Genomic DNA, 14,255 nt, shown 5'->3' with positions numbered 1-14,255 from the left:
GGTCACTGCCTTAGCTCAGCAGGATAAGCCTTTTCTATATACCAAGGCCTAATCCCCCGGTGAGGGTTAATCTATGTCAGCTAGGCTGCGTACCTAGGAGCTACACCTCCGGATGTATCTGGGAAGGTGTTAGGGTTCACTGAGTGGAGAAGACAGGCCAAGAACCCATGAATCCACGCAATCCGTGTAGCATGCTACAGTACATGGGTAGCACCCTCTCCATGTTCTGGATTCCCAGACCGAATCTGAAAAAGAAGGAAGCTGAACATTTCTCTTTCTAGGCTTCCTTGAATGGATTCAACACAACCAGCCAGTTCACACTCCCACCATGGTTTTCCTGCCATGGTTGACTATGTCCTCTCAAAATAAACCCCAAGATAGCTGCTTTGTCACAACCTTAAAAAAAAAGAAAAAAAAAGAAAAAGAAGAAGAAGGAATTAATACAACTTCACGTAAGACACAGAATATATTCTCAGATTTAAACAAGCCATACTGGGAAGCAGCTGTCAGGCTGAAAGCCACCGTTTGATTGGATTGCCCATTTTCAGGAGCTCTTGAGACCATTGGCCCAGGGTAGTCAGCAAGAGCATGATATGGGACACTGACTGACCTGGTTGAGTTCAGTGCAGTTGGCTCTACTGGTTCACAGATAACTCCTCCCTCCCACAGTCAGCCGATCTCTGGTCCTGTTGTATTTTTTTTTTTTTTTTTAGCAGCTTGTTCACGCGCAGGGTAGTTGGAAATAGGCCAGATGCTGTAGGCTGTTTCTGCATCCTGTATCTCACTGGGGTGATGGGGCTCACTGGACCACTGGGTGCAGAATTCCCTGGGGAGGCCATGGAGCCCCTTTACTAGGAGGATTTCCAGTTCCTGTGCTACAGACTGGGTCTTGATGACTCTGACTGGTACAGCCTTCGTCACTGGCATTGGTGGCCTGGGTTTGGAAGAAAAGAGAGAAAGTTAGGGTCATGCCTTCTTATGAATTGTGCAAAGAAAAGTCCCCACTTGTCTGGAGAACCATGGGCTAGTTTTCTAAAGAATTCATCAGCTCTGGGCAGTGGTGACTCACACCTTTAATCTCAGTTCCCCAGGAGGTAGAGACAGGGGGATCTTTGTGAGTCCGAGACCAACCTGGTCTACAGAGTGAGTTCCAGGACAACCAGGGCTACACAGAGAAACCCTGTCTCAAAATAAACAAACAACAACAACAACAAAAACTTATTGGCTACTCCAGCCTCACAGGTTGAAGTGGAAAGACCTGGTAAGTACAATAGTTTGAGACCAGCCTGGGAATAATTGCAGAATCTGGACCCAAAAGAGAGACTTCAGATTCCCATTCAGCTCCCATCCTGCAGACAAGGTGGTTCGTGCTTTTCAAAGTCAAACCTCCAAGAAAATAAAGAGTTCTGCCCTCTTACCCAGCATCTGGGTGTAACTGTACTTTTTTTTCTTTTTGAAGCTAGGTCTTCTGTAGCCCAGGTTGCCTCTCTATATAGCCAAGGATGACCTTAAACTTCTGATCCTCCTGCCTCCACTTTTTTGTTTGTTTGTTTGTTTTCCGAGACAGGATTTCTCTGTGTAGCCCTGGCAGTCCTGGAATTCAGTTCCCTCTGTAGACCAGGCTGGCCTCTAACTCACAGAGATCCACCTGCCTCTGCCTCCCGAGTGCTGGGATTAAAGGTGTGTGCCACCTGATCATTGGTTAAAGAGAAAAATCACAGTGCAGGACAGACAGTAATCTACCTCATAAAGGCATTGTTTATTTTTTGTATTCTACTTATTTATCTTGAGACAAGATCTTACTATGGAGCCCTAGATTACCTGGAACTCACTCTGTAGACCAGGCTGACCTCGAACTCACAGAGATCCACCTGCCTCCGCTTTCAGAGTGCTGGGACCAAAGGTACACACCACCACACCCAGCAGTTCAGTTTTCTTTTCAGACAGGGACTCACTCTGCACACAACCTTGTCTGGCCTGGAGCTCCCTAAGTAGATTAAATGAGCCTCGGACTTGGTGCAGTCCTCCAGACTGCCCGGTGCATTCTGGGATTACAAGCATGCACCTTCCCACCAGACCCTCGGTTCTCTCCATTCACATCCCCGAACCCCAGCGTGGCATCCTCATCTGCTGCCGATGTGGAGTCATGGTCTCCATCTAGATGTTCAGCACCTCCCCTGCAGCCCTCAGGAGACCGAAGTGCTCTCCCTGCCCTGCAGGCTCCTTCACTTACCTGTGGGGCGGGTGGGAAGCTTGAGCTGCAGGCAGGAGGCAGGGCCGGCCTCTTCTGATGGTAGACCGTGGACCTTGCCAGGGAAGGGGTTGCTAGAGTATTGCCAGAGGAAGCTGGAGCTGTTCCATCCCCGGGCTGGTTGACAAGCTGCAGACAGAGGGCCAGGAGGTACCCGTGCTGCAGAGACTCCCGGTGTAGACATGGTCACTCAAATACCCAAGTTCTGAGGTTTGGGGGTCTGGTTTTTGTATTTTGACATGAGAGATTGCTTTGGGATGGGTGGCTGGCATTGATTTGTTTTGGTGTTCCCAATGTATTTTTTTAATTAGTTTTTCAAGAATTTTATATGACATGACTTGAGTATATTCACACACACACACTTTATTTTTGATACAGTGTCCCATGTGACTCTGGCTAGCCTCAAATTCTAGACTAGCCAAGGGTGGCCTTGAACGTGAACCTTCTGCCTCCACCTCCACAGTGTTATCAACACTTTTATCCAACACTGCCTTTGGAAGAAGTTACCTGCCCCCCAGTAATTACAAAAGAAAAGAGATATGGGGCAGGAGAGATGACTCAGTGATTAAGAGCACTGACTGCTCTTCCAGAGGTCCTGAGTTCAGTTCCCAGCAACCACATGGTGGCTCACAACCATCTGTAATGAGATCTGGTGCCCTCTTCTGGCATGCAAGCATACAGGGAAGGAATGTTGTACACATAATAAATAAATATATCTTTAAAAAACAAAAAAAAAAACAACAAAAACCTCAAAAGAGAGAAAACTGGAGGGAAGGAGGGGGAGTCACTCATTAGGAAGCTGGGGATGTTAGCTGTTGCTCAGTAATAGAACACTGGCCTAGCCACCTAGGACTCTGGATCCAGTTTCCAGCATTGAGGTAGGGGTGGGGACGTATGATGAGCAGGACATCACCTGAAGACAGCAGTATGCTGACCCTTGGCGTGAGTTCTCACTGATGCCTGGTAACAATGGGGATAATATGTATCTCCCTAGGAACCAGGGAAATTTATGAATTGCCCTAGTCTTCATTCAGAAAGTTGACTTTGGACTGGAAGTCCTGGGTTTTTGCCAGTGGCAAGATGACTCAGTGGGTGAAAGTGCCTTCTGCCAAGCCTGAGGGCCTGAGCTCTGCCCTCGGGACTCGGGTGGCAGGAAAAGACCAATGGCCCCCTGTTGTTGCCCTCTGACTTCCACACACCCACTGTGGCATGCACACACACACACACACACACACAGTAAATAAATAACAAAAAACATAACAGCAAGCAAAGGAAAGAAACCATCCTCGTGTTACCCAGCTAGAGAAAAGGAAGGCCTCAGGGAGATTATGGAGGGGTCCTATGGAGGGGTGCAGAAATGACAGACGACTGTATGCAGGTGCTGGGACCCAGGGTAAACCGTGTGCACCTCCCATGTGCCCGCTCTCTGCGCCTTTTCCCACGGGACATTGCTGTGCTTGGATTTCTCATTTCCTGTTTCGTGAGTTTTCCTCTTATAATAAATAGAATATAATTGTTTTATCCTTAGCTAGCCTGGTTATTTCAAGAAGGTGCCCCATACACATGTGTCTTTTACAGGACTGGGACTCAAAAAAAGTGGGGTCTCCTGAGAACAGCACAGTGCCAGGAAACCCAGACAGGTGTGGGGGCCAAAAGAGGGAAACGTTATGTGGGCTACACTTACCTTCACATTACTGGGGTACAGGACTGGACTCATCTTGGGACTGAGGGAGGGAGGAATGGGATGGCAAGGGAGAGAGAGTGTGTGTGTTAGAGTCAGCTCTACCTTCTAGCCCTGCTCGTTAGCTTGCTGCAGACTTCCCGTTCCAGAGCCACCAGGGAAGGAGGCCTCGCCCTAAGCCCTGCACAGCGCTTCAGAGGACTCAGGAAGTGACCAGGAAGGTTTCCACTCATTTCTAGAACAGCCTGTGAGAAAGGTACATGCCTGCCCCATTGTGAGTACGTGTTAAGAGAGAGGGCTGGAGTCTACCCAGCCAGCGGCACCCAGACCTCCAGGGTGAGAGCAACAGTGCAATGAAAATCACTAGGTAGATGGGGTTGGAGAAGTGGCTCAGTGGTTAAGAGCACTAACAACTCTTCCAGCGGACCTGGGTTCAATTCCCAACACCCACATGGCAGCTCACAATTGTCTGTAACTCCAGTTCCAGGGGACCCGACACCCTCACACAGACATATATGCAGGCAAAACACTAATGTTTATAAAATAAAAATAAAATAAAATTGAGATGGAAATCACTAGGGATACACTAGCTACATAATCTCCCACTAAGGGCAAAGGAAAGTCCAGAATGGTCTACATCCAGATGATAGGGCCCAGCGCTCCAGTGGATTGAGGAACGGAAGAATCATACTTACTGCCCAAGTTGGCACTTAGGTCCCTTGGGGCAGAAGCCGGTGAAGTAGTTAAGACACATGACTTGATGAACATGGCGGTATTTACACAGGGGACCTAGTAGACAAAGAACAAATGGCAAGAGAGCCTTCCTTCCCAAGGAGGGAGTAAACATGAAATAGTTCATGAGGAAGAACATGGGCTGCGGTAGGCTTTCCACTGGGAAGAGGGTGCATAAGCCTTCCTGCCGTGGATGTCCCTGAAGCCAGGAGACAGACAGGGGTAGAAACCTTGCCTCTGGGAAGGGCTGGGCATGTGGTTCAGTGGTAAAGCAGGAGTAGATCCTGTTACCCAGGGTTCCATCCCTTTCTTTACCTTCCCCCAGCCCAAAAAAGGCGAGAGCATGCTGGAGCTATCTTTCCCCATCACACTGGAAGACATGTGATCATAAGTCCCAGGACCCACAGGCACCCTACCTTCTATGCTTGGCTGGGAGCAGGGCAAAGGGTAGAACTTAAGTGGCCTTCAGCATGTGCCTAGCCTGCTAGGCTTCTCAACCAAGGTCCCACATCCACCCATTGAGAAGGATAGGCTGTGAATCCCCCAGCCCTCCCTGGGAAGCCCCGTGCCCTACACCAGCCTGCATTCCCCAATGTCTCGCGAGATTTTTCCACTGACGCGCAAGCCTCGGACAAATTCAGAAAGGCTTTCCACTGGGGCCTGTAGATGGCACAAGCCCTGGTGGGGAGTATTCCTCCTTGCCTGCTGAGTATCCCCGTCTGGGCAACCCTCGCCCCTCACTGCATCCCATCCCTGTCTGCCGAGCTCTCACCGTCCTTGCAGAACCCTTGGTTGTACCAAGGGCAGTCCTGGGGCTTGGGAGTTGACTGCACGTGGAGGAAGAAGCAGTCTTTGTTGCTGCAGTTACCTGAAAAACCCGTCGTGCTCTGTATATAAGCAGGTCCATGCTTTCGACCACTTCTGCATCCCCACCTGGTTTACCTCGGTCCTCCCTCCCATAGGATCCACTGGCCCGTCTTCTGTTTGTCCATCATCTTCGGAAGACCTCTGCCACTCGAAGAGGAACTTCCCCTCCACTATTCCCAGAGCCCAAGGAGGGGTAGGGGTGTTTTGGAGGGAATACCATGGACAGAGCAGAGCTTCTGGTTGGACCCAGTGGGGCCCCTCTCAGAGGACCCACCCCTTAGCTGTGAGCCTAGGCCGTGCTGTCTATGCAGTAAACCAAGTCTTATTCGACTGCATTCTCACAAGGAGACAGCTTTCTGGGCATAGGCTGCCTGCAGCTGTGGCTTTTAGGTTTCCCTTAGGCAGATCTGAAGGAGAGAGATTATGACCCATTCTGTTGACTTTCCCTGGAGAACCTGTGAACGTTTTGCTCTCACCCTCCCTAAAACCCTAGGACTGTGCGCTTTGGAGCAAAGAGGAACTTCATACGGTCTGCCAGAGAGTTAGCTTAAACACGGGGCTCTTCTCCAAGACGATGCTTCACCTGAGGAAGAGGTCTCTTGATTCCTAAGCGTTTGTCGTTCCTTCCCAGCCCTTCCATTTCACAAACGCGAATGCCAGCCTTCAGGGAGAAGCAAGTACCTCATCTGTTCGCCCCGCTTCCTCACACCAAAAGCATTTAGTGACACATCCTTAGCCAACTTGGTAGAGTGCTGTCCCCTGGGTTTAAGCCTCTTTAGGACTCAAAATGAACTCATGCATGGAGTTGGTGAACGCTTGAGCCTCAGCACGTTGCTATACCCTCTTCTCGCCAGCAGGTGGCAGCAACACTCCAGCCTCCACTCTCCTTTGTAACTGCACATACTCCTTTCCAGCGTTGGCCATCCTGTCTCTAAATGTTCTTTCCGGCTCCCAAGCCTCAACACAAGTAAGTGAGTGAGTGTGTGAGTGTGTGCATGGGTGCGAGTTTCTTAGGCTTAGTTACAGACCATGAACAAGGCATTACTGACCCCAAAACAGTGTCATTCCGGCAAAGTCCTGGCCCACTGTGAGGACAGCTTCACAGTGTTGCATCAAGTCCCTTCCGGTCAGTCTACTTCTCGTGTTCTCTCTGCAGCATTTGCTGATCCAGCAGGGGTTTGGTTTTTTTTTTTTTTTTGGTTTGTTTTATTTTGGTTTTAAAAGACAGGATTTCTCTGTGTAGCCCTGGTTGTCCTGGAATTCACTCTTGTAGACCAGGATGGCTTTGAACTCACAGAAATCCACCTGCCTCTGCCTCCTAAGTGATGGGTTTAGAGGAATGTGCCACCATTTAAAGGAATGCCGGGTGTTGGTTTTTGTTTGTTTGTTTTTGTTTTTTAAATAGAGACACTGCTGAAGGCCATAGTAGCACATTTCTCTAAGCCCAGGGCTTAGGAGGCAGAGGCGGACAAATCTTTTGAGTTTGAGGCCAGCCTAGTCTACAAAGTGAGATTCAGGCCAGCCTAGTCTACATAGTGAGTTTCAGGTCAGCCAGGGCTACATAATGAGACCCTGTATCAAAGTGGAGGCAGCATGACAAGGAAGAATGAAGAATGATACACACACATACATACATACATGATTTTTAAAAGACAACCTATGTAGCTCAGGTAGTCTTTGAATTTTAACCCTCCTTCCTCAACCTCCAAAATACTAGGGTAAAAAAGCAGAAAAGCATGCACTACATATACATATACATATATATACATATATACATATACATACACATACACACACACACACACACACACACACACATATATATATATATATATATATATATATATATATATAAACCAGTCTTGCTATGTCATTCTGGCTGGCCTGAAATTCTACAAAATAGACCAGGCTGGCCTCAGACTCACAGAGATTGGCCTGTTTCTCTCTGCCCCTTGAGTTCTGGAATTAAAAGCATGTACCACCATGTACATCTAGCATATAATTATATAATTATTTGTGTAATGCTAGAGATCTTCACTCACTGTTAAGAGCAAAACTTTGGACTGGAGAGATGGCTCAGTGGTTAAGAACACTGACTGCTCTTCCAGAGGTCCTGAGTTCAATTCCCAGCCACCACATGGTGACGCACAACCATCTGTAATGAGATCTGGCGCCCTCTTCTGGCATGTAGGGATACATGCAGGCAGAACACTGTGTGCGTAATACAGCTTTTAAAAAAAAAGCAAAACCTTGGCTTACATATAATCATGAGGTTACACATCTGTCCTAAATTACTTGTAGGAAAATATGGTCCAGTACCACATCTGCTCACCAAAACAAGAAACCCTGGGCTGAGAGAGTAAAAGGACATTTCTAAGTGAAATGCTTCAGGCAGTGGCTTCAGGGACCTGTCACCAGATAAACTTTGTCCTTCTATTTTGGATAGATATTCTGGCAGCCCTCATGAACTGCCACAGGACTCGGCTCTCTGGAGCAGGCAGTCTGGAATGCTGGACTAGAAGAATGGGATGAACTTTCCCTGCCTGCCCCCTCCCCACCCCCAGAGAGACTGTGCCAGCTTCAGGGTAGCCAGGACCCTTCCCATCAGCACTGATGGAACTGGCTACCTGCAAGGCGTGTGGCCCTGAAGTCTCCTGAATGAGGGGTGGGCCCGCAGATCCAGCGTGCTCCCTCCCTCCCACTCTTCTCCCCTTCCCTCCTCCAACCCCTCAGTTTAGAAACCAGTGGACTAGATAATCCCAGCCACACTGGAACTAATCAAACACCAAGATGTAGACTTGACACTGGGAAGGTAAACATTCATGGGCTCCATCTTTTGGTGAGTTTGGAAAGGTGGCTGTGGCCGCCCTAAAGAGCTCCTGGGATGACCAAGAAGGACTTGAGGCCCCAAGGGAGTCTGGAGCGGACCTGACCACACAAGATAATTTTAGGGACCAGACTTCTGAACTTCGTGGCTTTATATACACAGTGACCTTCTCTTTCCATCAAGCGATGCAGGCTTTCCGCTTTGGGAGGTAAGATGACATTTTCATCTAAAATAAAAGTTAGAAATAGCAGGAGAACAGGAAGAAGCGGGGGCGGGGGGAGTCTCCTGGGTTCTGGTGACCATTCTGAGTGCAGCTACCAAATGCATCTCATGTGGGAAGGCCTGACTGGTCCCGTAGGGACTGAGAGGTGGGTCATTCAGGGCTGTTCCTGACCGTCTCTGGGTGTGGGTTAGCCATGCCTGAAGTGGAAAACAACATTATTTTCCCTTGGAGCTGACTGCCGTGTTGAGACTAGCCCATGGCAGATTTGGGTCTGCGGCCTTTGTTTATTTTTATTTTTTATTTAAAGGTTTGTTTCTTTTTATTTTATGTGTATGGGTGTTTTTGCCTGCCTGCATGTGTGTATATGAAGCACGTGTGTGCCTGGAACCTGAGAGCACCAGAAGAGGGCATCAGATGCCCTGGAACTGGAGTTCTAGGCGACTATGAGCCGCTGTGTGGATTCTGGGAACCAAATCCAGGTCCTCTGGAAATGCTGAAGTGCTTTTAATCACCAAACCACCTCCCCAGCCCCTATTGGCTGGCCTGAAGTTTACGATGATGACTTTAAATCCAGAGATCTGCCTGCCTCTGCCTCCTGGGATGAAAGGTATACCCCACCACAACTGACCCTATTTCATATTGTTTGGTTGTTGTTGCTTTTGGACAAAGTCTCGTGCAGTCCAGGCTACCCCTGAACTTCTCTGTATCTGAGACTGGCCATGAATTCCTGATTTTCCTGCCTCAGCCTCCCTAGTGCCGAGACTACAGGTGTGTCGCACCAGGCCCAGCCTTGGTTCGATTTTCTTAGGGTTCAGAGAAGCAGGCAGCTTGGGCTCAGACAGGCAAGGCTGGTCTTTCGGGCCTCTTCGACCCTTATCCATCACCCCCACAGACCAGGCAGGGCATTACCAAACTTTGAGTGGAAGTAGCACACCGGCATCCTGGTGACGTCATACTGGTGTAGAAATTTACAGCTATCAGCCTTTCGGCAGAGCCCTCGAAGCCAGTGTTTGCACACCACCATCTTCTTGCCCTTCTCATGTCGGAGAGGGCACAGCATCCCTGCAGAACACAGCACCTGCTGTAGGCCTCACCTGATCTGCCTGGAGGAGCTCCCCAGGGCCTATGACACCGCCACTGGCCACCTCTGTCATCTGTGTCCATCACCTGGACACAACCTCGGAAGGGCTGGGACAGGGGTCAGAGTACCACACTGGGCAAGAGGCTTCTCTCCCAGAGTCAGAAGACCCCAAGAACCTCCAGGATGCCCCCCCTGCCCCTGTAAGAGAGCAGTTGCCTCACCCCACAACCATAGACAGCTCAGCTTTTGGCATACCATAAGGGCTTGTTGAGTTCATGACTTTTGCAGCGGGGGAAATGTTTTGGATTTGTTTCTTGTTTTTATTTGTATGTGTTTGTGTGTGTGCCTGAGTGTGTGTGCACATTGTGTGTGCAGGAGCCCTCAGAGGTCAGAAGAGGCATCTGATCCCCTAGAACCGCAATACAGACTGTTGTCAGCTGCCAGGCGGTTGCTGGGAACTGCAGCAGGGTCCTCTGTGAGAGAAGCAAATGCCTTTACCTGCTGAATCATCTCTCCTGTTTTGAAACAGAGTCTCATGTAGCCCAGGCTGGGCTCAAATTACTATGTTGTCAAGAACGACCTTGGATTTCTGATCCTTCTGCCCCCAATTCTTGAGTGCTGAGATTACAGGCATGCTCAGTATATGCATGCATGCTAGGGATCACAGGCCTAACATATGTTAAGCTACCCACAGAGCACCTGCTCAGCATGCGTTCATGACTTCAAATGTTAAGAACAATGCAGCCGCCGGGCGGTAGTGGCGCATGCCTTTAATCCCAGCACTCAGGAGGCAGAGGCAGGTGGATCTCTGAGTTCGAAGCAAGCCTGGTCTACAAGAGCTAGTTCCAGGACAGGCTTCAAAGCTACAGAGAAACCCTGTCTCGGAAAAAAAAGAAAGGAAGGAAGGAAGGAAGGAAGAACAATACAGCCTACCTAGTGATGGTGGTACACACCTTTAATTCCAGCACTTGGGAGGCAGAGACAGGCAGATCTCTGTGAGTTCGAGGCCAGCCTAAAGAATGAGTTCTAGAACAGGCTCCAAAGCTAGAGAAACTATGTCTCAAAAAAAACAAAAACAAAAAACTAAAGAAGAATGTAGCTATGAAATAGGTGAGTCTTACAATGGGCAGGCACTAGAAAAGTTAGGTCTGACCACCTCGGTGTCTTTATTCAGGAGATACTGCCAGCAGAAGGGAGGGTTGTGGCTAAACAGGACCTGTGTCATGCCTGACCGGAGTGCCTTCTAGTGCCTCTTCCCCCTTCCACATGCACATCCCTAGTACTATGACCTTCCTCAATAGCAACTTGCTATCTTTGCAAGAAAGAAGCCATCTCTTTGAGTCCAATGACTCCTCGGAGACTCTGTCTGGAATGGACCTGGAAGGTTCCAGTTGCCCAGAGCCCTGAATGACCAGTGAGCTCCTTTCCCTTCCCATCCAACCATCCGAAAGTGGACAAACAGGCTCGGGGTCCTTCTTGCCTGACCTCCTACCTTCTGGATTTTAGGAACAGAGGAATAAGGGTCCCCCAGGCATGCCCCTAAAGAACCTCTCCATCTGGACCTATAGGTAGGCTTCAGGGAGGAATGGAAAACCCAGCCGTTAGGGGTAAGGTATTTTGGCAACTGTATGTCTCTATTGGAGGAACTTCAAAGTGACACACAATTCAGAAGAGAAGGCCAGAGGCCTGGGAGTAGTCAGCCTACTTCAAGGGGAGGGATTTGAGAGGGAGATCCTTAAACAGCAGTAGCCATCACTCCAGAGGCTACCTAAGGGCAAAAGAAATAGCCTGAATGATCTCACTAATCTCCATGTTGATTCAAGGTGGGGAGGCCTGGTTGGGAAGAGGATGGTTAGACTAAGGCAGACAGAAGCCTGAGAACACAGGGAAAAAGCCTGACACACCACTACCTTCATGAAGAAGGGAGTTTGGGGCTGGATAAGAACACGGGCTGCTCTTCCAAAGGCCCAGAGTTTGGTTTTCAGCACCCACGGCAGGCAGCTCACAAACACCTGTAACTATTGTTCCAGAAAGCTCTAACACCTCTGGTTTCCAAGGACACACGTGTTTATGTTTGTATAACCACACACAGGTATGCATACTTAAAGAAAATTTTTTAAGGAAGGGAATGGGGTAGCCACGGTCCAAATGCCAGGGGGTGGGCCACCTCCAGGCCACTGCTCTCCTCAGGAGGCTGAATCCTGTCCTACCCCAGGTGCAAATCTCACACTCTCTCTATGCCCCGGCTGAACACAGCAAGGCCTGTGCAGCCGTTCCTGTTCCTGCCCAGCCTAAGCCGGCCTCACTCACCTTTCTCACAGAGCCCTTTAGCGAAGAAGTTGCATACAGCTGAGTTGGACTCTGGAGAAGAGAACAGAGGAGAAGGTAGCTTCCCCAGAGCTGAGCACCCCACCAAGACACCTCAAGTTCCTCTTCAGCAAGTCCCACCAAAGCCTCCCACGGGCTTGGATCTGTGTGGGCCCCCTCCAGTATTCTTCCTGGCTACCACAATTGGGTTTTTGCTTTCCGGTGTTGTTTGCTTGGTTCTTTGTTTGTTTATGACACAAGGTCTGATTCTGTGGTCCAGGCTGGCCTGGAACTCATAGCAATCCCGTCTCAGCCTCGTGCTGGCTACAGTTTCTGCCATCCTAAGCAGCTGTCATTTGTCCCCTGTTGTGGTGACTGTGAACCAAAGGTACCCTCTTCCTAAGCCCTTTCCCCCCACACCACCCCGGTCTTCTGGAGCCAGCTTCTAAATTCCACTTATACTCAGGATATCTCTGAGACGGGAGGTGCAAGTGTTTGGGGGCAGCCAGGAAGCCCTGAAGCTGGCCAGGGAGAAGTTCGGAAATCTATCCTGGACCGTGAACCACCCAGAAGCCCTACGGGACAGACAGAAGGAAGTCAGGGAAGACAGCTTCAAGGACAGCAGGTGAACCAGGCCATTGCCACTCACTGTCCATGCCCTGGAAAGGCAGGAGCCCAGTCCCCTTCTGCAATTCCACATCCTGCTCGAAGGCGAATGTGAGCCCTTCCAGCCCCGCGATGATCTCCTCCATCTTAAGTCTCTCACTGGGATCGCTCCAAGTTGCTAGAGCCCCTACAGGTGGCTCCCATATAATCCATCAACACTTAAGGGGCCAGCCCCTAGCTGATGCTTGCCCCTAGCCTCTCCCCCAGGTCACCTCTTCATTCAGGGGACTAGTGGCTAGGTGACTGCATATGACTCTTTAACTGGGTTGACAGCTGTCTCAGCCCTCCTACCCAAGCAGGTGCAAGCACCCCAGGGCCCGACGCCCCCACACTGTTCCCACAATCCCCATCCTCAGGTGGGGAGGGATTGGCAGACTCACACCTGTTTATCTCTGTGTATCGCCAAACATAGCCAAACTGAGGCTCCCATTGTGCCTGTGGGGACACAGCCACAGGTGAGCAAGGGAGATGCTGGCTCTAACCTACCACAGAAGTGCTATCGACTGCCTGAGCCTCGGGTGGGGTGTGGCGTGGGACAGAGGAACGCTTTCTCCCTTAGGTCCCAGCCACTTTCCCTCTCACAAGGCCCTCAGAGCCTCTTTTCCAGACTGAATGACAAGCCCCAAGTGTGCTCTCTTCCTGGAAGAGCACTAAAGGAATGAAGTCCAGAAGAATCGGAAATAGTTGCGTGAAGGGCCCTTTGTTTACCCTGCAGGCAATCACAACTGTAAACTCGGCTGGCTGGCCGGTGGAACCAACCCAAGGCTGGTTTGGGGGGGGGGGGGGGGACCTCCCAGCTAGGAATCCACTGGGCCACCCCAGAGCCTCCCCTTCCCAGCCACCCCCAAAGTGCTTTGAAAATGAAATCTCCGTGCAGACGTTGTTTTATTATTATGATGCCAGCCCTGCCTTGCAGGGCTGAGGACATCTGAATTGGCTTTCTTAGGAACATTTTTAAAACTCTAATTAAACTAGGCTGTCCCCTTCCCTTGCTGGGTCCTGAACTGGCCTGGCCTTTCCTGGAACCACTGTTTACGGGACGCACTGGCCTTTGAGGACAACAGAACCAGAACCGGAGTGTTCTCCTCCCGGGACCCAGTAGGGAGAGGTAAGCAGTGCCCTGAGGCCTATGGCTAAGAGGACAAGATCCAGCCTGCCAGTTTTGTTTCCTGCGGTTGCCACACCTAGGTTTGTTGTTCTTTTGAACTCCAGATCTGAAAAGAAAACAGCTGGAGAGATAAGCCCACAGTGGGAATGGCGCGGGAGCTGGGTGAGGCTGGAGTAAGAGCTGCCTGGGATCACCCACACTGTCCTTGTCCATGCTGGGCACTGAAGGCAGAATGGCTACGGTGCTGTCTAGGTCTAGGGTCTAAGGGTCCCTGGGGAAGAATCCCTTGCATCTCTTGACCCTACCCCTAGGTATTGATTAGGTCCCAGGACTGTCACCTTGGGCTCATTTGAGAGAAGGTAGAACAGAGCAGGAAGTCAGGTGCCGTGAGGCCAAGAGCACAGTGCAGAGCAATGTCCTAAAGATGGTGGATCACTGCCCTCAACACTCTAGAGAGTAAGTGCTGGATGGAGTGGTGAGGGCAGGGAGAAGGGGGTGGAGAGCATGCTGGG

At 50.1% G+C, this 14,255-nt stretch overlaps 1 protein-coding gene across 1 annotated transcript; it reads right to left on the bottom strand.

Moving 5' to 3' along the window:
• Positions 1–799: 799 nt before the first annotated feature.
• Positions 800–12,721, bottom strand: Cpsf4l (cleavage and polyadenylation specific factor 4 like). The gene is made up of 8 exons (XM_041635598.1): positions 12,619–12,721; positions 11,973–12,023; positions 9,491–9,643; positions 5,437–5,532; positions 4,628–4,721; positions 3,930–3,975; positions 2,234–2,380; positions 800–934 (listed from the first exon to the last, which is right to left on the bottom strand). Exons 1-8 carry the CDS (start codon positions 12,719–12,721, stop codon positions 800–802), a joined length of 825 nt encoding a protein of 274 aa, XP_041491532.1.
• Positions 12,722–14,255: the final 1,534 nt, after the last annotated feature.

This window comes from Microtus oregoni, unplaced genomic scaffold (assembly GCF_018167655.1).
Source record: "Microtus oregoni isolate MIOR12 unplaced genomic scaffold, Mior012 000048F_ref0000485, whole genome shotgun sequence".
NCBI lineage: Eukaryota > Metazoa > Chordata > Mammalia > Rodentia > Cricetidae > Microtus > Microtus oregoni.
Note: the sequence above shows the minus strand (reverse complement) of the source record. Positions and strands in the feature narration are given on the sequence as shown.

Coding starts and splice junctions, on each gene's coding strand:
- Cpsf4l (XM_041635598.1), bottom strand. CDS start 12,721: ATGGAGGAGATCATCGCGGGGCTGGAAGGGCTCACATTCGCCTTCGAG. Junction 5,533..9,490: donor CTACTTCCACTCAAAGTTTG/GTAATGCCCTGC, acceptor CGGGTTTTTCAG/GTAACTGCAGCAACAAAGAC. Junction 4,722..5,436: donor CCAAGGGTTCTGCAAGGACG/GTGAGAGCTCGG, acceptor TTTGTCTACTAG/GTCCCCTGTGTAAATACCGC.